General features: G+C 43.3%; 2 protein-coding genes across 2 annotated transcripts; one reads left to right on the forward strand and one right to left on the reverse strand.

Annotated features, from left to right (window-relative positions):
• Positions 1-111: 111 nt before the first annotated feature.
• On the reverse strand, positions 112-1,809 carry LOC139929279 (G-protein coupled receptor 35). The gene is made up of 2 exons (XM_071922136.2): positions 1,730-1,809; positions 112-1,083 (listed from the first exon to the last, which is right to left on the reverse strand). Exon 2 carries the CDS (start codon positions 1,081-1,083, stop codon positions 232-234), a length of 852 nt encoding a protein of 283 aa, XP_071778237.1. The 5' UTR covers positions 1,730-1,809; the 3' UTR covers positions 112-231.
• A 10,924-nt stretch (positions 1,810-12,733) lies between these two features.
• On the forward strand, positions 12,734-27,938 carry LOC139929232 (nuclear receptor ROR-beta-like). The gene is made up of 10 exons (XM_071922068.2): positions 12,734-13,155; positions 20,652-20,737; positions 20,860-21,001; positions 21,179-21,715; positions 22,909-23,030; positions 23,460-23,592; positions 24,179-24,286; positions 24,549-24,659; positions 25,107-25,219; positions 25,335-27,938. Exons 1-10 carry the CDS (start codon positions 13,149-13,151, stop codon positions 25,494-25,496), a joined length of 1,521 nt encoding a protein of 506 aa, XP_071778169.1. The 5' UTR covers positions 12,734-13,148; the 3' UTR covers positions 25,497-27,938.
• The last annotated feature ends 23 nt before the right edge of the window (positions 27,939-27,961 follow it).

Genomic DNA, 27,961 nt, shown 5'->3' on the forward strand with positions numbered 1-27,961 from the left:
CCAAATATAAAGAATCAAGTCTTTAAATGTGCAATCATCTTGTAAACCAAGGACTTACAGTAGGCTACTGTACTGCTGATTAAAAAGTATCAGTCATTTTATTGAGGTATAGATGACATTTATTTTATGCTGGTTATCTTATTTTGAAACAAAACATCTGTGTTGGAAAAAATCTATTACACAGTAATGCTATCTTAAGAGACAGAGGTCATTCCTTCCAGTCCCATTGATTTATGAATAAAAGCCTTTCAACAAAAAGTAATAGCTAATGGAATCCAAGCAGCAGTTTGTGGTGGCGATCCATTCGGACACCAGTAGATATGTGTGTGCAGTCGTAGAGTTGGACTGCCAGTCTGCAGGTGGGTCGACAAAGTAGTTCACCAGAAAGCTGACATGGATTGGCGTGTAGCAGACAATGAATACAATCATATTTGTTGTTACAATGCCAACAATATTTTTCTTTTCCACTGACTTGTCATCTTCCTTTAACAGAGTGTATATGATCTGACTGGTGCAGAACACAATGATCAAGAGTGGAATGAAGAAGCCTAGACATACCAGAATCACAATGAATTCAAAAGGGAGTGGGTTGTCTTTACATCTTTCATAGCACGTCCACAGTTTGTCGGGGTAGTTAGACTCGCAGTACGAGGCACATAATCCCACCACAAGCGCCCATATGGCCAAACACACAGCAAGCGCTGCCTCCTTCCTCCTCCTCCACGCTCGGGCCTTCAGTGGGAACTTCACAGCCAGACAGCGATGGACACTGATGGCCGTGCTGGTCAGGATGCTGGCATACATGTTGATGTAATGTGTGGAAATGAGGAAAGTGCAAAGGCGGGTTTTACTCAGACAGGAGAAGGCATGGTAGATCCTGAAGGGGAGGAAAAGGATGAGGGCGAAGTCGGCGGCGGCCAGGTTGAGCATGTAGATGTGGGAGTCTGTCCAGGAGGCCCGTCGGGCAACGAAGGCACGCAGAGCTGCGGTGTTGACGAGGAGGCCGAGGAGAAACAAGGGAGTGTAAGCTACACCCACGAGGACCTCCGCATTGCAAGTAGTATTGCTGACGCACATCCTCATCTGTAAGAAGTGGTAATTCATCAGAGTGAAAACCAATCAGTGTTTTTTTGCCAGGGGGAAGCTGTGAATAACAAGCTATGACTCAAACCACTAGGCATGTGGGTTCAAACAAAAAACACACAGGTTCCAGCTATTATTGATTGTAAACATTTGATACAATTTGAAGGACCATACTGTACTTTCATATTTTGTCAGCAGCATAGTACCATAGTTTCATTCATGCATACTTTATCAAGGAAAACACGTTTTTTTTACCCTCAAGAATGCTATCATAGCACATCATTAGATGTAGTGTTTAATCAACATGTAATCAACATGCTATAATCGTTATTCCCTAAAAACGTTAAGCATTTTCTTTACAATTTACAATTGTATAAGTTACAAACTTTAGATTTATACAGATTTGGAGAACTTGAGAACTCACTTCACTGTTACTCTCTGAGAGCTTCCATGTTCTGCCCATTAAAGGAGACAATGTTGAACTCTGACATGTACCTTCCAACTCATCACTTCCAAACATTAACTTTCAATGAAAGTCCCATCTCTTGATAACACAAATACACTACATTCAACCTCAATGGACCACAAAAAATCAAATCAACTTATGTTGCTTGTATATTCTTTCTTCAATAGAACAAACACTCACCAAACAAGAGGTGCTGCTGTGCTGAAGCCGTCACTGAATTTATTTTGAAGACGGTTACACCACAAGTGAGCCAAGTAGGTTTTCAGCAGTCTCTCTTATAGTAAGAGGCTATGTGGTGTGATATCTTGGTCTGATTGCAGCTTTGCTACTCATTTGGGCCTGTTCCTCATCCTCTGTGGCCTGAAGCGTGGTTTGAAGCACGTAGAACAGAGTTGCTATGTCAACCAGCGGGGGAGATCAGCAGCACGCAATGTCTCTGCGTATTGATCTGTAACGTACAGACAACTATTTCCACAGCATCGAAACTTCTGTCTGTTCAGCTGACACATACATCATGATACATCAATGTGCATGGTTGTATGCAAATTTCGGTGCGCTGAAGAAGTTGTGCCTGTTTGCTTGTCAATCACAACGAATAGAGCGGCATAGAGACAACAGAGCATGTAAATGGCATGCAAATGATAACTGTATTTTTGTCACTTAACTATTTCCTGTGAGCATCTCTCGTTTTCTCTTCGCCATTTTCTCTTTGCGAAAAATCCCCCATTCAAGTGACAATTTCCAGTGCAGAGTGTTGAAGAGGCAAAAACAGGGCTGTGTTGCGGTGTTGTGATGGAGGTGAAGGCGGGAGGTCAAGAGCCGGACCGGCCAAGGCAGACTGGAGCGGAAATTAGGAAATAAATCTTGTCCTTCTGCAGGAAAAGCAATTTGTGAAGCACAACCTCTCCAGTCTTCAACAGCCAGATTGTATATAGAAATGGGTCAATGTTTTGTTCTGTTGGCTGAGAGGAGGAGACGACAAATTTCAGCAAAACCAACACGACTACAGAAATGAGATGTGACAAACAATCTTGAAGGTAATGGGGTTTTGTTAGGAAATGTGTGTTAGTGTGTCATCTCCCGCTTCCCCGATTGGGAACGAGTCTCCTTCGTGTCTCTCCCTCCATCTCACACACTATCCTCCGCTGTCATCCATCAGTTGACTTGTTGCCTTGACAGAAATAGCCAGCTCTTTCCCCTGAGCTTGTCAGCATCTGATGATAACACTAAATCAGCCACAGATTTCATTCACCCCCTTAAACCTCTGTTTATGAGATAACCCTTGCAAATATGGGATTTCTGGATTCAATAAGGGGCAGACAATTGAAACAGAGCGAGAAATCATCAAGACGTTAGCAGCTGCTGGCCTTTTCTCACCTTGATGCGGCTCTAGCCAACCTGCTCCAGCATTCATGGGTCCTGTGAGTTATTTTGTCAACATGTCCTCATCAAAGTGCTTCTATCCAATTGGACAGACAGGGGAAGCTGGGACACCAGCCAGTCTGGCTTCCACACACCAGCCAGACGCTGCACAATGATGGCCCTCCTAATGAGCATTTAATTAGAGATGGAGCCACACAGCACAACGCTGAATCTGTGTGAGTGGGCGCGCGTGCGTGTGTGTGTGTGTGTGAGTGTGTGTGTGTGTGTGTGTGTGTGTGTGTGTGTGGGTGTGCGATGCTGCAAGAGCCACTTTGTGTGTCTACGCGCATTTCTTTTGTTGTTTTGTTTTGCTTTGTCGTTGCATACAGTGACTGTGTGCTTGTTTGTGATCTGGAGTCTGACTCACTTGTTTACGGCCGAGGCTTTGTCATTACCAGAGTGATTAAGCTTCTGAGTGTTTCATAAGACAAGCCCTGGGCATTAACTGTACATAGTACGACTGTCAGGATTAGTCCATCCTAATATCCACTGTTATATCCGGTTGATTTGACTTGTTCCTGTGAGAGACAACATTTGGATGAGTCAGGAGCAGAGGAGCTATTGGAATAAACGACAGAAACACGTACCAAAAATAGAGTGATAATAAGATTTGATGGGATTACTTGCTCTCAGTAATCATGAAAATGTAACCATATTTTAACAAGCTTAAGTTGGTGAATCATTGTCTCCAACGTAGTCTTTTACACAATATGTTCCAGCAGCTCATACTCCAGCAGTGAGTGAGTCTCCATTTGCAGAGGACTAGGACGGGCCAGGGAGTGATAAAACGCATGAATAGATACATTAATGTTGGAATTAAAGATGAGAGGAGACAGTGGTGGATGTAAGTGCAGAGAAAGAATGACTAGGAGGGGAAATAAATCCAATGAAATACACAGACAAAATTTTAAACCAAGGGGAGATTGACAATATTGCCCTCAGCTTGGGTAGGGAATGGCAAAGAGAAAATACCACTGGTTCTGATATTGCCTGTGTGTCGTGGCCTTAAAGGTTTATGGAGGGACAGAGGGACAGCTTTGTTGGAGAGAGGGATAAACGGATTTAAAGGGAGGGAAAGGAGGATTTTTTTTGGCGGGGAGGGCGGGGGCAGTACAGGGATTCATATTATAAGATTAGGGCTTACCCTTCTCTTGTGTAATACTTTACAGATCAGGGTTATAATAGGATCAAAAGTTTATTACGACATAAATTTAATCACAATGGGCATCACTACAAACCAACACTGGTTTTGTCCATTGTTGCTGAGGACTGTTGCTACACCAGTCCAGCCATTGTAAGTAACAGTCAAGTCAAATCAGCTGAGCAAAGTGCAGCGATAAGCAGCAAGCCGTGGCTCTCAGAATATCAGCACCCTTGTCACTGAGGAGGCGGACTTTAGCACTGAGACACAGGGTCTGCAGGGCAGAAAGGTCATTCAGCTGAGGAGGAAATGATCGGCAGGCAGAACGGCCAAGAGCTGCTCGGAAGAGAAAATGGAAATCTGTTAACGCTGATCTGGAAAAAGAACTGAACAGGCCAAACGGAACAGTTGAGATTCAATCAAATAAAACAGGGGACATTATCTATGATGACAGAGCAGAAAGATTTGAAGTATGAAGTTTCCTCGAAAAATTATGTTTTACATTGATAAGTCTATTTTTAGCTGATACAGTTTGAACTTTTTAAGCATGCCCTTTCAAGCCACAGGGGTCAGCTGTTCCATTAGTCTCTCTCTCTCTCTCTGTGCAGTGTGGTTTCTGAACTGTTTGAAGCCGGAGGGGCCAGTCCATCAGTTAGAGCTGAGACTGAAGGTGAGGTGTAGCTGTGCAGATGAGCACAGGCCATCAGTGTTGAGAGGTGTGGAGGGTCTGGGACACTACAGTTTACTGCTGAGCCTCTATTCAGTGAAACAACCCTGAAAAGCACAAGGAAAAGTTACATCAGATCCTGCATATTGGTACTTGCACTGCGTATTTGTACACTTATGAGTGATGTTCAGTTAGATTTAAGCTGCTTTATATATGAAAGATATTGTTATTCTTTAAAAATGAAGGAAGAACTCTATCTAATATCGCGCAGGATATGAACGGAGCAATACTTCAGATACAGTCTGTTTTTATCATTAATTTGTTGGAAATCCCTTCAGGCTTATCCTGTTTTTCTTTGAAATATTTCCCAGATCTGCCTGGATCCGGTGTATGGTTGTGGATATATCTGTCTGCTTGTCTCCCTCTATCTCATTTTTCTTTAACTTACTCCTGTCTGTCTGTGTGTCTGTCTGTCTGTCTGTCTGCCCCCTGCCCGTCTCCCCTGCTCCTTCGCTATCTCTCCTCCCTGCCTCTCTGCATTTATTCTTGTCTGTCTGGCAGTGTTTGAAAGTGCCCTTTACACGTCAGTGGTGAAGGAGGGGGGGCTTTCCACTGCTGTAACTAGGTCAGTGAAGACACACCCCGCTCTCCCCTTGCTGTGCCCCTCTCTCCCCCCTCTTGTCTCCTTTCTCCCTTTTTCTCCGCTCCCTGCTGTGACGCAATGCAGACTTTCTGCACAGTTCACCCTTTTCTCTCTTATTACCTCCTCAATCAGAAAAACAGTGCAAACGCCTACCACAGTCTGCAGCTTCAGTGATGATGACAGTGATATATCCTTCAAATCAGCATTCATGCAAATATACATCAGCTGAACAAAGACAAATAACTCACATTTTTCACAGATGCCACGCAGGAGTCAAATGCATTAACTGCACCACATGGATATATTAATCATCCATGTTTGCAATGGTTCGGTCCAACTTTTTGTTGTGATGGAAAATTACATAATGCCCCAACGTTGCATAATGTTTGTGGGGGTTGTCAGTCTGGGACCAGGCACTCGCACAGTTGGAGCCATGAGAAAGTATGTCACTCTTACTGTGCATTTGCTTTCAGATCATACTCTTGGAGAGACCCTTTTCTCTATGTGTGTGTGTGTGTGTGTGTGTGTGTGTGTGTGTGCATGTGTGCAAATTTGCATGCGCCCACATTCATCTTGCATCATGCTCTAAAGGTCAGAGACGACAAAGAACAACCAGTACATGAATCTGCACTGTTTGAACCCCACAAAAAAGAACTTAACAAGCCAACTGGCATGTGCCTCTGTGCGCTTTTGACTATGTAAACTGAAAATCATGAAATATGCAGGATAAGGAGCAAACTCCAAGTATTACATAAGCCCTGGCTGTTATATGACGATCCCAACACTAGATGTCTCTGTTTCTGCTGGCCCTGCTGCTATATGAGTCATCCGGGCGGTTATATGGGCTGACCTGCCTGTTTGAATCACCATCTCACCCATGTGTTATTTCTCAAATCCAAAGATTTATGCAGACAAATAAAGACTCCAACTGAGATGTGTGAATATATACTGTATATTGTGTGTGGTTAACAGGTGGAATTTGAGCAAGAGGCTAAACTGAAAGATTAAACTGATGGGACAGTGATGGGGGTGAATCTGATATGTACTGTATATTCAGAACCAGACAAAAGCTGCACAATAATGGACACCTGAGCAAGGAAGGAAGAGGGATTTTCATGCCCAACGGCGCCTACTAAACTCTCAACTATTATCGCATTATGAGTATGAATTCATCATCAAACAAAGAATACTTTTAAGGGCCAATTCTGATTTTCACCATTCTTTCCTGATTAGACAATCTGGGACAGTTACGGGGTAAAAACAAATATGAGATGGATGAGAACTAATGAGTTCTGGATGAGAATGAAAGGGAGCAGAGGATCGGAGGGGGAAGTGGGAGGATAAAGGAAAATGGGAGGATAAAGGAAAAGTGAGATAAGGAGTGCCTGGGTGTGCAGCAGTGCCCTGCGGATGGCATGGAGGCAACAACAGATGTAGGTCATCGGGCCAAAGAGGGGGGAAGCAACATGATGTAAGGCGGAAGCTGGAAGAGTCACTGTTGAGGAAAATGTGCAGGATATTGGGATAACTCCATTTTTCCAGCTGGCTGTGCAATTCCGGTCTTATTCAGATAGATCGTTGTTGGTTGTGTGTGCATGCATGTGTGTGTGTGTGTGTGTGTGTGTGTGTGTGTGTGTGTGTGTGTGTATGTGTGTGTGCGCGTTCACAGTCACTTGTGTGTAATTGGGTCAGCTCACATGGCAAAACACGTTGATTCACACCGGAGATAAACACAACCCAGTTGCCGTGGAAACCTCCTCTTACTCTTACCACGTCTTTGCATGCCACATATTTGTATTTGCATCAGATTTCCCTCTTTCCATGTTAAACTTTACATAGACATGGCCAGAGATTTGGATTTTTTTCCACGCGGAGGCAAACGTTTATCTGCCATTTATAGACCAGCACTATCATTTATGATCATGAGCACGTTCCGTCTTTCACCAATCGCCATCTAATTCTGTTTTGATAATGTGTCGGCTGAATTGCAGGTTCAGTATTATGAGTGTGTCAACACCAATCAGTCCTCCCTCTATTCAAGGCTGTGGGTGTGGATGGATTTTTCGACGTCGAACCTGCTTTGCCGAGGAACAAAGGAAGAGAAAGGGTGGAAGGTGGGGTAAAGAGAGAGGGAGACAGTGAGTGACAGAGAGAGAGAGAGACAGAGAGAGAGAGAGAGATAGAGAGAGAGACAGAGAGAGAGACAGAGAGAGAGAGGAAAAAGAAACAGAGAGAGAGTGTGACAGAGAGAGAAATGCTGGTGATTGTGTTTGTCAAGGCAAGTCTGGACATACAGTAGAGCTGTAAACATAGGTGTGACTGTGTGTGTATATGCGTGTGTTCGTGTGTGTGTATGTGTGAGTGTGTGTGTGTGTGTGTGTGTGTGTGTGTGCATGCGCGTGTGTGTGTGTGTCATCTCCCAATCCTTTACATGCTCAAACAGCCATGCAAGAACATTTACATGAAGCCTCTCAGTCTTTTGATGAACACCAACATTAATGCTGTAACTTCATACGACTGGGCAACAGCAATATATATGTTTTTCATTGAATTCTGAAACATGGAAGAAAGATATTTATGTCATATTTTAAGGACATACAGTATGGGCTGCAGGATTGGAGAAGTGGGCTCGTGATCAGAAGGTTGCTGGTTTGATTCCTGTGACCAGTTGGTTCAAAAGAGAAGAAAGACTTAAGATGAATATTAGCCACATTGCAATTACACTGGGATAGATGAAAACATACTTTCTCAGTATCTGTGTAATTAGTCTGGTTTAATTAATACACAGTAGAACTTGACATTTATGTCCAGACCTATGGGACTCAGCTGGACCGGATGGGATCAGGTCATGCTGAATTTCTCACTTATCTGCCCTGCTGTGGTTGGGGCTTGGGTTCAGGTTAAAAAAATATATAAAAAGCACTGTTATTAACATATTATGATGTGAAAATTGGTGTGGGTTTTTGTCAGGTTTTGGCAAACACCTATACCTCTGGGCTAGGGTTTTGGCAGAAATGTCCCATCATTCAGTACTGGCTGTGCTGAGGCTCTAAAATAAGGGTTGATGAGTTCACTGTTTAAATGCTGTGTGTTATAAACAGCTGGTCTGCACAAAGCCCATTGCAAAATCATTGGCAACGTTTGTTAAGCGCCAGATATCCGCACAGGAACCAAAACTCTGTTAGTAATGGACAGTGTCTCTAATAACAATAATGCATTTTCAAGAAAGTCAGTGCTTGTCATTGAGTGCAAGACAAGCCAAGGACGCTCTTACAATACATGTTTCTACTGTTCCTGTGCATGTGTGTGTGTGTGTGTGGGGGGGGGGGGGGGGTGTTTGCAGGGGCATATACAGTATATATATATGTGTGCTCAGTGAGACAATCTGTACCATACCACATGACCTGTGGTTGAACTTATATCCTATTTATTCAGTAGGCTTTATCAAATTTTAGGCGTAACTGTGTAAAAAGAATGAGACAGATAAGAGGAGATAAGGAGACAGGAACTTAATGTGTGTCGAGTGGTAACAGGAGCCGAAAAGATAAAAGAATGGAGAATAGAAATGGATAGATGGAGAGAGGAAGCAGTGTAAAAAGGAGCAGAGTGGGGTAAGATGAGTAGGACCTGACAGGAGAAAAGGTTGTTTTTACTCTACCTGACACACTGACCTAGTGACGCAGCAAAGATCACAGCTCCAGATTACAGATCCATGGGAGTAGGGAGGGGGAGGGGGGGGATTAAAGGGGCCTTGAGAGAGGAGAAAACAGGGAGATTAACTGAATGAGGGAAAGGGAGTGAGGGATTACAGCTCAGTGGATGGCAGGACCCTGATGTAATCCCAGCAAAATTGCCACAGTCCAGTAGTTATGTATGTGCATGTGTGTGTATGTGTGTTACTCCATCTGTGAGTGTTTTTCCCCTTGTGTGAGTATGACACAGCGTTGCTTTTTAAATTTGTGAAAATTATAGAATAAAGTGGTGAATATTATCCACAACACTTGTAATTCAGATTATCACTGCTCATGCATGAATGCATGAGAACATTTTACAATATGGCCTGTGGGAAGCTAGACTGGAATGTAAAGAGTTGATGCTGGTAAAGCAGAGAGATTGGCCATGGGGCCCCATGGAAACCATGTGCAGCCAATCAGTTACAGTTGGTCCCATATCCCTACAAAGACTCTTTGATGTGAGAGAGGCCTTTAAATTCAGTCCTGGGGAGTCACAAGGCTGCACTGGCTTTGATCTGAATCAGGAGGAACCTTGCACGCCTCCTAACAACAAGACCCCTTGAACAGCAACTCTCACTAAGTGCTTGCTAGACTGATAAAAGACTGAGTCTATCTCAGCGACAGGCACAGATTCAGGGTCAGGAGGGAAAATCTGAAAAGCAGCCTTCCACCATAAATACTACAGTTATCTATATGGGTATGCTTCTCCAGGAAGAATTTTGATTGAACTGATTCAAATGACAAGATGCACCAGCCACACCCAAATGATGTCCCTGTGGCCTGTATGTGGATGTACAACGAAACAAACCGGTCCAGGTAACAGCAAGAGATAACACTATTCACCAGTCTTTGAGTAGTACCGAGTAAACCACTGGCTGGTTTCTATCCCTCAAAGACACTTTAATAAAAAGTGCAAATGCTCCTTTGCAGCGCCTCTTGTCTCAGAAAAACTATAAAAATCCCTAGCAGGTATGAACTTGAAAGAAAACTTAGAATATGTTGCAGAAAAGATAATTTTTGTCCATCCCTTGCTCCTCTGAAGCTGTCACTTCAGATGTGCCTTTGGTAATGTTTTCCTTATTGGACAAGACTTGGGCGCCCAAAGTAAAAACAGGCAGGGGCTCTTTCCTCCTCTAGCCCCTCCGTGTGTACGCCGCTAGTCTGTCTGCTGTCATTCTATCTATCTATCAGGTAAATATCCGTACATTTATATATTGTTTCTGCCGGCATCCACATCTGTTCCCTCATCCTGTTATGCAGCTGCTGGCAACCTTCCAAAACCCCCCTGTCTTGCTCTCAGCTCTTTCCTTTCCTTTCTCTCCCTCTTCTTTCACCTCTTATTTTATCACCGGGCAAGAAAATGTCTGCCATCCATGTCCTAGCCATGTTGGAGCCTTCCTCCTCCTCCTCTTCCTCCTCCCACTCCCTCTCCTTCCTCTGCTGTCTAACCGAGCCGCTCGGCGGTTATGTAAGAGCTAAGGTCAAAGTGTCACTGCCGTTGTCAAGGGAGACATAGAACAGAGGGGCTTTAGAGGAGATGTGCGGGGGGCGAGGGAGAGGGAAAAACAGCACAGAGACGAACCACTAAGAGAGGAGCCGTGGGCAGAAAGGCTGCAAAATTATACATTTGGACATTGTTGCAAGAATAAACACATCAGACTAGTAGAATCTATTTCATTTGGACATTGTTGCAAGAAGAAATACATCAAACTAGTAGAGTCTATTTCATTTGGACTGAAACAAAGAAGACAAGGAAGTGCATAAATGAAAAAATAAATGATTACATATAACACGGAAGAGAAAGAGGAAAGAGGAAAGCGGTTTGGAGAAGAGACAGGAATAAACAAAAGAATGTGAGCAAGTGCTTGCTTGCGTGTGTGTGTGAGTGTGTGTGTGTGTGAGAGAGAGAGAGAGAGAGGGGGAGAGAGAGAGAGAGAGAGAGAGAGAGAGAGAGAGAGAGAGAATCTGTGACTGTAGGCACCCTGTGCTTTGCTGCTCCACTAACCTAGTTTGAGTAATCTCTGCCTTTGCGCTGTTTCATAACACTGCTGCCAGAACATTGCATCATAAGACCACCCCCCCGCCCACACACACACACACACACCCCACCCCCAATCACACACTGTCCCAAAGCACACACTCACATCAGAATCAGGATCCCTTCTATTGATAAATTACGCCTAGGTAAGATGTAGCGTTAACTTTCTTGATTGATTTTAAAATCACATAAATAGTGTACAGTCCAAAGTGCAAAACAGCAGAACATGAGACACACTCCACATATACAGTACTTATCCGTACACATTATACTGTAACATTATATACATTATATGTGTTAATCTTGCATTACGTTGAGAGAGGTTAGCAGCAGAACTGTCCAGTTAAAACAGTGTTGATAATGAATGGATATTAATATTAAGATGCCAATAAGTGATGAGCACAGTTATATCAAAGTATTTGCTGTGTAAGTGATGTGCAAACTATTACAGGCTGAACTCCCTTCAGTTTAAGAATAGCTATATGCTATTCTTATCGTCTAGGCAAGTCCCGTTCATATTTGTGAACATGAGCAGCTCTCCCCCAAAACCTGAAACCAGAGAACTGAGAATCAAACCTGTGACATCACTGGGTGTGAACTCTCTGCTCTCTGAAAGATGGTGAACTGGGAGAGCAGCCAGCAGTATTTTCTTGGGCTTCATGTTCTGGTTCAGAAGAACACTACCAAGGAATAAAGCTTGTTTGGGTGGAAAAACTCAAACAAACATTTTGTGGATGACCAAAAATAGGTTTCCCATTCATTATGGAGCAGCTCCAGAGTGTATACCTGACTACATCACATTACACGTTTTTGGTTTGGGGAAAGAGGTGTCTGTGTTCATAAACAGTGGATGACCTCTTAAACATCAAACATATACTAATCTAAAATTGAGTGGCATTCCCATTTTAAAGGGCTGATTGTTCAGTTAAGGAGCCGTGCATTGACAAGAGATAGCTATTAGATAGCCACTGTGAGGACTTCATTTTTGCAGGCTAAGGACAAAGCCTTATGACATAAGAGCAGTCAGGTCAACACCGTGACAGATAAACAACCCAAATAACTAATCTGCACATCTCAGGTTATGTCATCAGCTCAAAACTCATCTGATAGCAGTGAAGAAATGCAAATGCAATGCAAAGGCACCTGTTTGATAGTGGCTTTTACCAGGGTTGGCAACACATTATTAGTCTGGTATAAAATATGAATGAGATAGATTCATAGTGTACATAATAGTAAGTCATGTCAAACTGATGTAAATTATGTGAGGACGTGGCCTTTTAAAGAGAAAAGAGCATGAATGAATGCCTCTCTGCAAACATAATTGATTTTTGTTTCTATTGCTGGTTTGTTTACCCCCCTTTTTTTTTTTTTTTATTCGTCACCACATCACTGAATTACGCGTAAGAGACAAGCACTACTAATCAATCATTTACCTAGCCACCTTAAGCTCGCTCCCGAGTGCGCGCCCCCGCGAGTGCTGTGAGAGGAGCTGTCGGCAGTGAGATCATGTGAGAGTCCACGCTTGGAGAAAATAGGTTAGCAGGGTAGACTGAGAGGAAAGCAGGCGGAGAGTCACAGCGCAGAGGGGGGGTCCGAGCACTGGGAGTCCTGCAAGCCGAGCTGAACCACCGTGGGACTATTCTGTCAAAAAGTTCTCCCGAACACAGCTGCCAGCGCGTCGAGACGGTTTTAACATGCGAGCCGAAGCGACTTTCTTTACTCTTGTTTTCCCAACGCCGGACTTTGTCGAGCGATAAAGGAGAGGAGAGTTTCGGGTAGTTTTTTTTTTCTTCGGTCGTGTTTACCGAGAGCTGTCTGCCATTGGAGCGAAGTTTATATTTAGACGGCCAGGTTACTCTGGCTCGACTGTAGCACTCTTATTATTCTGTCAGCGCACAGTAACCACATGTAGTCGGGTTTTCAGCACTCAACCAAGACAAAAACAAACATCAAAATGAGAGGTAAGTTGTTTTTGTGTCTTGACAAGTCTGTGCATATGTATTTGAACTTGGTAAGGAACTGTGCGGTTGTATTATGGGATGAAATGGCCACATGTGTGCGCACACAGGGAGTTGAGTGCGCCTGTTCTCCTCCCAGTGCGCATTAATCCCTCTTGACTGGATTAGCTGCACAGATCTGGAGGTTGCATGCTCCACATTGAAGTTTGGCTTGCGGTGATTCAGAGCTATAGGCATGTTGTTCAATCATGGAATTGACCCTGAGAATAAAGTCTATTTTTAGCATCATTCGGGCCTATTCATGGTGAAATCACACAAAGTTTTGAAGTGTAGAGATTTAATTTTTGCTATATATACTATAATGTATAGTGGAGCAGAAACTGTCTGCATTTGGAGAAATGTCAGTCACATCTCACCTGGGACTCCATCTGTAAATTTTGCCTGGGGATCCATGTTAAGAGTTATGCAATGAGGAGAGGGAGGGGCATGTGTGGAGGCTGTTGTTATCCAGAACTACAATTATGTAATCGAGATATAATTTCGGCTGATCATGTAATAAGTAAAAGTTTAATGGTGATCGTTCAAGAACTATTAGCGAATATCGTTACATTTAAAGAAAAAACATAACCTATTTCTTTGCACTGTCGGCCTTTATATTTATCTAACAATCTGATGTTTGGTGTTTGTTGCAATAATAAACCAACCCATTCATGCTGGCTGCCTGTTTTGTTCGTGCCAATGAGTTTGCAAAGCCAATCTGAGCATTGTTGGTGGTGTTGTGGTGTGATGGCGGTGCCAGCATGGCCGACAGTGTGAGTGTGCAGAGGGAGAGCGACCTGCCTGGCTGTTCCACTGACCTAGTTATGTCACCCAACATTATACAGCGTTCACAGAGGCGGGAGGGGGAGCGGCTCCGGGAAGGGCCGTGCCGCCGGCCGTGCAGCGCCATGTGCGGCTGCTGGCTCGCAGTGGTCGGCGCCCTCCAGCGAGCAGCAGCTGCTGAGAGCGGCCGATCTTGAGCTTGAACTTGGGCAGGGGGGCTGCACACAACTGTAATTAACAGAGTGGCATTTTGAATACATCTACACAGCCTGTAACCTGTGCAAAACGCGGGTTGTGATTTTTGCAGGATTTTCTTTTTTACCCATATTGAAAATTATTCTCATACTTTAGAGCATGGTCAGAGATGTACTTAAAAATCCCAAACTGCCCAGAAATGTATTTGTACATGTAGATGACATTCATTTGACATATATTTTGGACACTGGAAAGACACTTATTCATATGCATATCTGCAAGTATATCCAAAATATATTGTAATCACTCAAAATACATTTTGAATGAATGTCATCTACATTTTTGGACATTGTGGACAGTGCAGCCTTTATGAGAAATTTATGTTTTACCAAATGGGATGTAGGGACCAGAATGCCATGATAAGGAAAACTTCTCTGTTGCTGAAGTTGCTTTCACATGAGTGAAATATTTTTTTCCCAAGTAAATAATTTCGAGACACATCAAGCTATTACCTGTCGCAATTTCACTCATCCTTGCATTGATGTTTTTTTTGACAGAACAACAGCAATGGCAAGTGAGAAAGTAAAGACACTGCTGTTGCACTTCTGTTTTTTTTGGTCTCAGTGAGGCCCTCATTGCATTCTTTTGTTGTGCTGGACAGGGGATTAGCTACAAGGAGCTTTTTTTTTGCAGAGGAGAGGGAAGAATTTTGTCAGAAGAGGGGGAGGGAGGAAGAAGTGGAGGGGGCCTCTGCCTCTGGTGGAGGGAGGTTCCCTTTCTGGCAGGATATCCAAATGTAAACAAAGCACAGCCAGGCCTTAGCTCACCGGACTGAAATGTAGGTTAGTCACTCACTTTTAACAACGTCTCTTGTTTGCTGACTAGAATAGATTTGCAATAACGGCAAGTCAGCATTTTCATCCCTTGCATTCACAATAATTTTGGTACAGGAGTCATTCTAACAGCGTTGTTACAATGACAGATGTTTAGAGGCCTACTGATATATTTGGACCTCTGACTCTCCCTCTGGCTTATGTTATTGCAGAGTGCACTTCCTCTTTCTGATACCGTATTGAATGTATTAATGTTTATTACTTCTAGACACATTGTAAAATAAATCATAAGGCATGTCACACACTAGAGAAGACACATGTTAGTCTGATGAAGTCCACAGCTCTGTTCTAATGTGCAGAAACACCCCCCTTTGTGAGCCTCAGCTTCTATTTGCATCTTTAAAACGGAGCATGTCGATTTGAATGCACTTGCACTGCTTGCTCACAGCCAGATTGTAAATTTGTGTTTTGTATATGCAGAGCAAAGTCTTCACAGCATTATATTGTTATGAGCAGTATCGTTTTCTGTGCAGTGTTAAAGTATAAAAACTTTTTTGCTATTGTGAGAGCTGAACTGTAAGGAATAGTGTTGTTTGCTACAAGATATCATCTGTAATCTGTAAAATACAACCGCCTCCACAGGTTAGACCAGAAGCCATGAAATGAAACCGGGTTTTGTCTTCATAACTGAGGATATATTCGCTCTCCTGGGGTTCATCTCTATAGCCTCAAGGCCAAGCGACCTCCTCTCTTCCTCTTGTGGAAACAGAATATGTGAAAAAACAGTGAAGTATTGTGTGCACCTTTTGCGTGATTTCAAAAGAGGGAGAGGCAACAAGGACGATCGGTGGACTATAGTGATACACCCCTGTGTTTGTCTATTTGACCTGCAATGTAAGCCTGCTGTGATCTTAAGGCCTACACCCTGCTGTGGCATGACACAACAAGTGCTTCAGTGCTGCTAATGTGTGGAAGAGAAGCACAAAGCTCTCTCCTGTTGAGTGTCTTATCTTGTTTCTGTCTGTCGTTCTTATGACTGGGTCATGACGGCAGAAAACGGCCCCACAAACCCCCGTATCAATCTGTTGTTGGAGGGCATGCGCAGCAGGCATTTTCTGCATTAAAGCAAACAAATGTGTCTGCGTGTGTTGCAACTTGTGTAATGAGCAAACTAGGGTTGTCAAAAGTATCGATACTTCGATAAGTATCGATACTAAAAATTTGAAACGATACAATACTCATTGGCAACAGTATCGATACCAGCAGTGCTTTCTCTTAATGAAAAATCAAACATATTATTTCTCCGCCTCCACTAGCCACACACACACACACACACACACACACACACACACACTGCACCGCTGCCCACAGCCCCTCCTCTCACTAGTAGCAGTCAGCTGGGTTGTTGCCTCAGTCAGCAAACAATGCTACAGAGAGGTGCCGACGAAGGGGGGTAACACGTCAAACTTGGCGAAGCACCTTAAGGACCGACACGCCAGTCTATATAAAGAATTTCGAGAGGTTAGCGAAAGTTCCCGTTTCAACATCACTGAAGCATTAAACATTTATCATAAACGTTAACGTACCCTGCACATCATCCGTTTTAGTTTAGCTAGCAAACCAAACGTTAGCTACAGAGCTAGCTAACGTTTGCCAGATGCCGGTTTTCGACCGGACTGTCCGGTTTTCAGATGCATTGTCCGGGCCCGGTCAGAAGGCTCGACCAGACGTTGAAATGTCCGATTAAAATCATTCTGTCAATAATAATCCACTAACTCTAGCCCTGCTGATTTTTCCCTATCATTGGTGGGTATCTGTTGCTTCAACAAGCTAAAAGTGTTCTGATAGGCTGATGACTAGAGCAGGCTAATCTGCTGTGTAAGTGCAAAGTTTTGAATGAGTTTTATCGGGCCTACGTTATGGAGAAGCGTGCGTCTGTCTGTCCGTCCGTCCATCTGTCTCGTTTGCACCGGGATTTACCCCTGCGTTGTCGGATATTAAGGGACTAGTTTGGGTCTCTGTGTCTGTGTTTTTTGCTTAGTTGCTTGCAGTCTATGCTGCAGAGGCCAGGAGGCAATATGATGTTTCACATGCTTGTGCAGTATAAGCTCACTCCCCTCAATAAAAAAGAGCAAATCATGACGGCGATCGACACCTGTCAATCAAAAATGTGATCTCAGACAACTTTAAAATATTGTTTTCATGTTTTATATTTTAACATGAAAACAATATTTTTTTAAAAAAAGATTGAAAATTCATTTTTTCCCCCCGTGGTATCGAAAATGGTATCGCATATCGATATTTTCCTGGGTATTGTATCGAAGTTAGAAATTCTAGTATCATGACAACCCTAGAGCAGAACAACCTGTACTTCTACCTTGGATTGAAACAGGGTGTAACATTACATCAAAACGGAGAAATGGTGTGTGTGGGCCGTATGTGACTGAATATGTGGAAGGTCAGAAGTTATTCATCTGTCATGCTGCTGACACACTGACAGCCGGCTGATAAACGCGCTGGGGCCAGTTTGCTGTTGGTGTCTGTTCTCTGTTTGTCAAAAGGCTTGGGTGTGCCACGCAAAGTAGCTATGCACCCATCTAACTGCACCAACACTGGTTACACTCAAAACATGATCCTTTGTTTAGTGTTTGCCTAACTTCACTCTGTATTTCTCATTTCACTAAAACGTTATGTGACTTAGTGTTTCGGCGGACTGGAGAAATGTAAAACGCCGTATGTTGCTTTTTCATGCAACATGTTAGTAAAGAATTGGGTTTGTATCAGTCTTCTTGGAATGTCAACTCTCTCTAGAGAACTAACAGGTCAAATGCCGAAGACTTTTGGCCAGGTCAAAGGTGAAATGCAGGGTTAAAGGTAGGCTAATTGTTGCTGTTAACATTAATCTAGCCACTGACCCCGCATCTCTCTCAGCACGGTTAGAAAGAGAAGTAGGAATGTGAGGTTGAGCATCGCTGTGAAGTGAGTGGTGAACAGTTGAATTTGTTAGATTTGTCAGATAAGTAAACTTGATCTCTTTGAGTATTTAGTACTGTTACATCATAACAATGGGCTTATCTGCCTCTACTGCTTCAGCACGTAGTATGCAAGAAATCCCAGTAGTTTTCTTGTAGTTACCTTTTTTTTTTTACTGTATAGTTTTAACTGCAAATTTTGTGCACATTTATTATTTATCAGTTCTGTTAAGCAGTAGGCCCAGGCAGGACATTGCTTTCAGAGATAAATCTTTTACAGCCTCTCTGGGTTGTGTTTGGATATCTGCAGAATAGAAGAGTGAGAAAGCATGAAGGCCTATCTGTAGTTGTGGCGACTGGGGTGGGTGGGCATGTGTGTAATTCTGGCTCTCAGCGCAGGACAAGAATAGAAACGGTTGAAGCAGAAGCCCAATGTCAAAGAGAGAAGGGGAGTGCTAAATAACTGACATTCAAGTTCCCAGTATGCCTGGCTTGACTGGACTCAAGCCAGGTACAGTATGGTACGTTACACTGGCACTAAGTCAAACAGCCCTGAGTACTAGACGTGATTTCAACATCACGTCTGTACCTTACATGCTCTCATATAGCCCCAGGATCTTTTTGGCTGTAGCCCAAACCAAGCATTAAATACATGATTACATATTTAAACAATTAATAAACAGCTGTAAATATGAAAAATATGCACCAGAGAAGTCCATGCTAAAGCCTAGGACACAGAAGGCTTTTCAAGTCTTTTCCGTCTAGAGCAGTTCAGACTAAGTTCAGACATATAGTAAACTTTCACTTTTAAACCCTGTGTAGTCTAATTTTAGCCTAGACGGCTATAAACCATTTAGACATCTTTTAAACAACTAGTCAACGTAAAATTGCTTTGTGTGTGTGTGTGTGTGGGCTGGGTCTCATTATTAATTTAGCATAATATAGGCTTGATTATTAGAAATCAATACATACAGTATATATATAGGCTTTATTGGGGGAAAACATTTGTGTTTATTTATGTTTTAATGTTTGCACCATGTTAAGCAAAGACATGATTTGGATATGAACTGTTCTGGGAGTGTTGTTTGTCTATGGTTACCACAGTGCTGTTCTTGTTATATTTTTCTGTTATGTAACATATTCAATATTCTGATGCAAGCGGGGAGACTTCAGGGAAATGTTTTATGGGAAGTCCCAGCATTGTTCAGTTCCACCTTAAAACTGGTCTGCGGAGAGACGTATATTATTCAAACGCGGCGTGATCGCGCCTGCCTGCCTGCCTCCCTCCTCCCTCTCGCCCTGCAGTGGGAAAGTGTGTCAGTAGGACAGAATGTCCACATGGGCTGACGGATGACTCAGCCAATCCCAAGCAGGCTCCGAACGCCGCTCGGCCAGTGGGAAGCGGGAAGTCGGAGAAGGGCGGGGCGGCGGTGTTGCTAGAGTGAGCCCGCTCAATGAGTGCTTGTGGAATGCTCGCAGACGAGAGTTATATAATCGGGAGATGAGGGAGGGGTGGAGGGGAACCGGAGAGAAAGAGAGGAAGGACGAGGGGGGGAGGGAGGGAGAGATTTTTCCATTGCATGCCTGCAGCTGCCCTAATCAGTCGGAGTATTTTAGTCAACAGTTTTAGAAAAGAGACAGCAGACTGTTTCATTAAATGGGGGAAAAGAAATAGAAAGTTGTCTTTTCCAATACGTAAGGCCACAACAATGTCTCCAATCACACAGACTCAAGCGGTTTTCCGTAGATCGTCCTCTCAGGGGCAAATATAATGTTACACAAACAACAGAGAGTTTATAATCAGTCTGTCCAACATTGCACAGACTGCCAGGTTGAGCAACACTACCTAATGGAATGGTTGTTGGTTTTTCCTCTTCTAAGAAGGAAACACAATCTTTGTGTTGTGTGTACTGTGTGTATGTGTCATGTGTGCATGTGTCATCTGATTCCCTATCTATTTGTGTACCGTGCATCCTCATGGGGACCACATGCAGAATGCAGTCAAGCACAATTAAGGGCAAGTTTATCTTCTCTTGTATCTGGGTATGGTGGAGCAAAGTAAGTTCTCCTGCTCAGCTCACTGCAGGGTTGTTGCAATAGTTAAAGACTTGTAAAAGCTGAAGAATATGTGTTTTTGGACTTAAGATTGTGCAGTGCTGCATCGTCAGCTTTTAGGTCTCTTGCTTGATTCATTAAAAATGTATTTTTCTCTTTGAATACTACACACTCTGGTGCAAAGTAGGGGATCTGCTTCATGCAGTGATCTGCATGAGGCAGATCACTGCATTTCTTCAGCGTGTTAATCATTCCCACATGGTCCCATTGGCGGCGTACTGTGAAGCACACGTCCTCTCTGACACTGAATCTAGGCCAAAAATTGGTCTCCAGTGTAAGAGAGTGTTTATGTTTGAGTGCTTGTACCATGTTACGCAATGGCGTGTTTAGATATCAGCTGTTTTTGGCTAAGATCCACAAGATGTTTGCCTGGTGGTAATGTGTGACTCAATAGTCTCACGTTCGAACGTGCCAAATCGGTCGTAACTGTGTTTCACTGAGCAGATGTTGAGATTAGGTTTTATACAGTCAGTCAAGTCCATTCTCCTGTGTGTTGTTGTGTTAATAGACACATTAGTCAGCTATCTGACCTCTCTCATCAATGTCCTTTTTGTCCCTGCAGCTCAGATCGAGGTCATCCCCTGTAAGATCTGCGGGGACAAGTCCTCAGGAATCCACTATGGAGTCATCACCTGCGAAGGCTGCAAGGTGAGGAGGAGACACACAATGTCAGCTAGGCTACCACACTTAACTTCAACTGACTCATCGTGTCTAAAATGTGCGCATCATTTACATGTATGAATTGTTTGTGTGTGTGTGTGTATGTACAGGGTTTCTTCCGTCGCAGCCAGCAGAACAATGCCATGTACTCCTGTTCCCGTCAGAGGAACTGCCTGATCGACCGGACCAACCGTAACCGCTGCCAGCACTGCCGTTTACAGAAGTGTCTGGCTTTGGGCATGAGCCGAGACGGTGAGGAACACATAGGGAACATACTGCCCTACAATAACATACTGATTACATACCAAAACTGGCTCGCAGAAACTTGGACTGTAAATACTTACAGTTACTTGTAAGCTGTCTGTGAAATCTTTTATTTACTCGTCTATCTCAGTTGAACAGATGTCTAAACATATTTTCTCTCTGCAGCGGTGAAGTTCGGTCGTATGTCCAAGAAGCAGCGCGACAGCCTGTACGCTGAGGTGCAGAAGCACCAGAAGTCCCAGGAGTGCGGGGGCACCGGGGGCGGGGGCTCCGCCGGTCTGCCCTTACCCAGAGAGGACGGTGTGTGCGGGGGAAGCGGGGAGGACGGCGAAGGGGGTCTGAGCCGTTCCTATAGCAGCGGGGGCTCCAGCTCCACCCTCAGCGACCTGGATGACATCGCGGCGCTGCCCGACCTGTTCGACCTGCCGCTGACCCCCGAGGAGGCCAGCGAGTACTGCAGCCTGGAGCTGCTGGGCGGAGGGGGAGGGGCCAGCACCGGCAACACCTCCAACTCATCGTCCTCCTCTTCCTCTTCCTCATCCTTGTCCAATCAGAACTCCCCACAGCAGACCATGCTGGACGTGGCAGACAGCAACGGGATCCAGCTCCTGCACACACACACTCACACACACACACTGCTGGCACACACACATGCAGCGCTGCTGGATCATCTGCCTGACGACTGCTCCCTAACAGACCTTGGTGAGTAGTGACATACCAGCAATGACATACAACAAATTATTTATTCTTTCTTTTATTCATCCATTACTTAACCAAACAGGGCAACATAGAACAAATTCTTATTAACAATGTTGGCCTGGTAAGTAGTGAAAGGCCTTTTAAAGGGGATTCAAATGGAATGAATAAGGTGAAATAAAATGACATCTAAAAACTAAAATAAAGAAAATAAAATGAACAAAGACGCCACCAAGACAAGAGCAAGGTCATATGACATAGAAATAGATAAGATAAAAGAAGAGTGGTGCACAGCAGACCAAAGCAAAGAAGGGCTTTACTGAAATTAGTGTGCAAGACCACAAGGACAAGATTGAATGGGCAAAACAAGCAAAATGAAATGGGCAGAAGACATGAAGCAGTAAAAAGACAACAAAAACAGCGACTAGTAAAGGGATGTTCGGAAGCAAGGGCATTTTTCAGAGAGGGAATCAGTGGAGTCCTTGGAGGAAGATAATGAGAGAAAACGATTCAGTTTTAGAGGAGGAGTTTTGTTTTTTAATGCTATTCTGGTTGCTGGCAGCAGCAAACTGCGAGGAGGATTGGCTAAGGGCTCTGGGGACTTTTAAAGGAAGCAACCGGTAAATATTGTGACTGGGTGTACTAAGTGTAGGAGGGGGAAAAGGATTATAACAGCTGGCGAAGGAAGGAGTAGGTGAGCCAATTAATTTTATGATTGGATTGCAGATTACAGTGATGCAACCAGTCTTGGCGGTAAACATAATGGCAGAGTGGTGCAGAGTATCTAGGCATTCAAGGGCACACTGACATGACCTGTGGATATGAAAACAACATCCCTGTAATCAAGCATGGGAAGGATGATCATCTGATTCAGTGTGACTTTACAGTAGTCTGGAGCATTAATACATGATGGTAAAACATACAGAATGGTTGTTGTCGGGTTCAGTGACTTGGTACGTCACTGAACCCTGGGGATAATTCACTGGTTTTCTCATGAATACGTTTACTTGTGTCGGCCCAACACAATATCAGAAAGGCCAACCACAAGTAGATTTCCTAAACTGATAAAGAAACGTATTAACTGCGCTTCTTGTGGTTCATGCACACACACAACTCCAGTCTTGTGTATCTTGTGCCTCACCACAACTAACCTGAGACGACACTGATTAATGTGTGTGTTGTGCTTGTTTTTGTCACAGAGCGCATCACTCAGAGTATCGTCAAGTCCCATTTGGAGACGTGTCAGTACAGCGCTGAAGACATGAAGAGATTCACCTGGGCACAATACTCACCTGAGGAAACGCGCGCTTTTCAGAACAAGGTACACAGTGTACACATTAACTCCTATAGGTGTGAAGTCTTCTGTGTACTCGCATACAGCTCTAGCATAGCAATTAGGAATGTAGTGATACTGGGACAGAATATCAGGTCAATATCAGCCTCAGGTGGGGCATGTTTATTGGAGAATTGTCCCAACACTAAAATCTGATACCAAACATCAATTGATTTTCAACTAACTTGATATTGTCTTTTTAAATGAATAGAAGGAAGTTACATCTTTCTAATATAGCAAAATTGAATCTATCATTCATTTTTTGTGTATTTGTCCTATTTTCAGTGCAAGTAATCTGATCAGTACTTAGTGTTTGCCAATACTAAGTGTCTAATGCCTGGAAAAGGAGTCGGCAGTGGAAAGACTGGTATCGGTGGATTCCTCATAGTTATGTCTCTTTTTTTGTGTCTCCTTCAGTCTGCTGAGTGGATGTGGCAGCAGTGTGCACACCACATCACCAATGCCATCCAGTATGTGGTGGAATTTGCCAAACGCATCGCTGGCTTCATGGACCTCTGCCAGAACGATCAGATTATATTGCTGAAAGCAGGTCAGTACCACTAATGCATACTGTAGAAATACTCAAAAAATAAAAAAAAAAGGCTCAAATGCTTATGTCACACAATCCAGTTTGCCAGAGTAAACAAATTCTAAAACTTGCTAACTGTAGTCCCTTCTTGTCTTTTTGTCTCCAACCTTCTACCCTTGGTGTTTTCTCCAACTGTCACCATCTGTTTTTTTTTTTTTTTTACTTTTTACTTTTTTACTACCACACATCCCTGGTTCCACCACTGGGGAGAAACAAATGGTTCTGGAAACTAAATTTACAATTATTTTCTGTATCTGTTCAACATTTATATGTTTGTGACACAAATTGCATATCATTTTTGTAAATGTTTTGAACTTTGTTTTACAAATCTCCTGTGGATATCTATTTTACCCTGTGGATTTTTAAACGGTTCAAAATGTGTCATATATGCTGCGCACCAATCTGGATCGAAATTATTTACTTTTTGTTATGTGTTTTTGTGCATGTTGGAGCATCTTTGGCCCCCTCTGTCCCCCCTCCCTCTCCCATCTCCTCTTCTTCCTCCATCCCTCCATCTCTCTGCCTCTATCTATGGTTCCCCGTACAGGCTGTCTGGAGGTCCTGCTGATACGCATGTGCCGAGCTTTCAACGTCAGCAACAGCACCATTTTCTTCGATGGGAAATTTGCCTCAGCTCCGTTCTTCAAAGCGCTTGGTGAGGCTCATCAATTTTTGGTTGTCTAAGCTTTAAAACATTCAGGAGATTTTTGACACACATGAAAGAAAATGCTCTTACACTTCACCTAAACATCAATATCTTATACCTTTTTTCACATTCATGAGCCAGGAATATTACGGTATACTGATTTGTGTTCATCCTGTGTAGAAGGATTCACACTGAGCCTCACTGACTATCATTGACTAACTAGCAAGAGATTTGATAATAGGCCTGAAGTTTTTCCTCTATGTTTTTCCAGGTTGTGATGACCTGGTGAGTGCGGTGTTTGACCTGGGCAAAGGTCTCTGCCGTCTACAGCTATCTGATGAAGAGATGGCTCTGTTCAGTGCTGCCGTCCTCCTATCTCCTGGTGATTTGCTTTTTCTCTCCCTCTCTCTCACACACACACATACATAAATACAAACACTCATTATACAGAAAAATCATACAGCAGTCGATCACACGCTTTCCTGTCACTCTTAATCCACACTGGGAAGGTCGTATTCTCTCATTAACTCTCGAGAGCTGCCATAGGATGTGACTTTTCAACATAAACATGTGGCACTCATTATATTTTTGGTTGTAGACATCTCATACATACTCAGTTTTACATTTTGTTCTTGTATTGGCACAGATTGTTTGGCCAGCTCCCAGAAAATTTGCATTATATAATTGTCAATGTATGTCAATTTTACCCCGTATCTATAATTCAGCCTCGCATTCACAGTACTGAATTGGCAGTTTTAGAGTGAGATTAAGATAGACTTGGTGCATGAAGTTATTGCTTATTTGATGCTTAATATTGTTTTTCCTGTAGATCGGCCATGGCTGACAGAAGGCCAAAAGGTCCAGAAGCTCCAGGAGAAAGTCTACCTGGCTCTGCAGCACAGTCTACACATGAGTGGAGCTTCAGACGAGAAACTAGACAAGGTAAAGACTAGCAGTCACGACTCTCTTTAAACAGACACACACACACACACACACACATACACACACACACACACACATACAGAGATTTACCCTTGCCTCTCTTCTGTCCCCACAGATGGTGTCCAAGCTGCCCATGATGAAGTCCATCTGTAACCTCCACATCGACAAACTGGAGTTTTTCCGTTTGGTCCACCCAGAGACCGCCTACAGCTTCCCACCACTGTACCGGGAAGTGTTTGGCAGTGAGATGTCTCTGCCAGACTCCACCGACAGCTAGACAGACACACACACACACAGGCAGAGAAATGCAGAGAGTGAGAAAGTGTGCGAAGAGGTAGGGAAGCGTAAGGAGAGACAGAGGAAGATAGAGATGTTGAAGCTCAACAACCAGCAGTTAAACGACAATCCAGGACTTTAAATACTCAGTCTCCCATGATCCCAAACGTGTCCTCCACTTTCCCAGCAGGCAAAGCACCTTACACTACAGACCACACATGCTCATGGTCCTCTAATATCGTAGCATTAACAACAAGCGGATGGGCATTATGATAACACAGCGGCCCAGTTAGCGTGAGATGGATCCACGCTCTAACACTCGTTTGACATCCGATCCACTGTGGATCACCCAACCAGTCATGAATGTACCTCAATGATAAGCACCAGTGCACAAGCCAGAACCCAACAGCGAATGTACAAGCCTGCCACTCTGGGACAGAGTTCTACTTATAGTATTAGAACCAAGTCTTCTTGATCAACAGGTCTCATTATTATTACAGCTCTCAGTCAATATGTGTCTCTGTATTGATACGTCTCAGTACGGTACGCATTCATACAGACGATATCCTTGTACTGACCATCTCTAAGGGACCAAGATCATCAGTCATTTCCTATCATATAAGAGGAAATGCGCATGTATGAAATGGCTCACGGCTTTAGGCCTGGCCTATTGGCTCAGTTGAAAACCGGTCTGACACACGCACACACACATTTAGACAGTGTTCGGTGCTGCCTTTTTGTAGGCTCTTGTAATGCAATGAGAAACCTCAGTCCCACACACCCCTTCCCTTGTAAATGCCACTTAGAGACAGGAAAAGATGAAATTATCTTTAATTTATATACACATTTATAAACAAATATTTTAAATAAGAATGTAAATAGATGACTATATAAGTATATAGAGAGATAGAATGTGTGAGTGCAGTTCAGAGAGAAAGGGAGAGAAAAGCGGATGGTAGGATGCAGAGGGAGAGGGGAAAAGATGGATATTTGGACTCGATCCTTTTCGGGACTATTTTCCCCTCTTGATCATACTCTCAGGTTTCCATGGCAACAACCCCTCTTGCCCTGATAGCGACCAGACTGGGTTAACACGCAGTCATCACGCAAGCAACGGGGTGGACACTTGTTGCAGACATGACACGGCAGGGGAGGCGATCTACCCACACAGAGGCAAAAAAAAAAAAAACATTGCCTTCCTCTTGCATTTGAACTGAGAGCATTCACCTGCAGTGACTCCCCTGCCTAAAGAGACAAGAAAACAAAGAGGACACTAAGGACGAGAGACAGCAAGGCAAAAGATGACTTCATGAACTCTACATGATAAGAGACTTTGAGATACACGGTGTCTCCCCACTTGTTTCTAACCAGCAGTCAGTAGGTGTAGTATACCTGTCTTTTACTCATAATGTTTCCGTTGGTTACGGGCTGGGCCGCGGATTGGCCCGTATGTATCATAAACCTTCCTTGCTGGTTGGAGCAACTGTATTATTTTTGTACATTTGCTGTTTTCTCTCTCCTTTAGTCCCTTAAACCCAACACCTCTCCAAATACCAAGCACTTATTCTTTCCTCTATCTCACTGGGCACTAGTCTAAGGCCGGACAGAGCGACCAGCTGCCCCCCTGAGTTAGGCCTTGATGCCAGTAAGACTTAACAGATTTCAGTAAATTTGTTCTGGGGTTATTTATTTTGTTTTTGTTTTTGTAAATTCTGTATGCTTTGTACAAGGTTGCCCATACCTCTTTACGTTTCACATATACATACACAATATGCTTTCTAAAGGATGGTATAGCTTATTATATGATAACGTCTTACTTTGGGTGCTTTGAAGCTCCTAAGCAGAATCTGAGGAGCTGCCCGCCGCTCAGGGAGATAGCTGCGATCTCTGTCAGTGACCCTTTATTACCAGTGTCGTCTTCTAGCCTTGTACTCCTCACACCTTTGCACCTAAGATGAGACCCATAACCATAATCACTGTGGACGTAAGTTCTATTTTTGTGAATGTTACTCACAAAGTGTCAAAACCCTTCCCCTTTTGTCCTAATATTGTAACATGAAATTTACAAGACATAGGAGTTAAAAAGAAATCAGTTAAATAGAGTTAAACGATGAATTTCATTATTGGGGTTTAATGTTTCTTTTGCTGTGATTTTCATTTATCTGTCAGTCTTTTATCCACTTTTTTTTTCTTTTTGTGTCTCCACCTTTTGTCTTGTAAAGTAAGTGATCTGTTTTTTTTTTTATTGAAGAAAGATTAGGAAAATTCCAAACAAAAAAGAAGTTTGTTTCCATTTTCTTTCCCTGTATGACAAAATGTACAAGAGGTATATTACTAGTCCAAGAGTAACTGAGTCACACAGCTCGATATATATTGTTGTCCAATGGGATACATTATATGTGGTTTTAAGAATGTAATAAAATTATTTCTTTTTCTTTTGAAATGTTTCATTGTGTCTTATTTCAC

This window comes from Centroberyx gerrardi, chromosome 13, assembly GCF_048128805.1.
Source record: "Centroberyx gerrardi isolate f3 chromosome 13, fCenGer3.hap1.cur.20231027, whole genome shotgun sequence".
NCBI lineage: Eukaryota > Metazoa > Chordata > Actinopteri > Beryciformes > Berycidae > Centroberyx > Centroberyx gerrardi.

What these genes read in the sequence shown, in the direction of transcription:
- LOC139929279 (XM_071922136.2), bottom strand. Translation starts at nt 1,083, where the DNA reads ATGAGGATGTGCGTCAGCAATACTACTTGCAATGCGGAGGTCCTCGTG.
- LOC139929232 (XM_071922068.2), top strand. An exon ending in CGCGCGCTTTTCAGAACAAG is followed by an intron (nt 23,031 to 23,459) that starts GTACACAGTGTA and finishes TGTCTCCTTCAG; the next exon opens with TCTGCTGAGTGGATGTGGCA. An exon ending in GATTATATTGCTGAAAGCAG is followed by an intron (nt 23,593 to 24,178) that starts GTCAGTACCACT and finishes TTCCCCGTACAG; the next exon opens with GCTGTCTGGAGGTCCTGCTG.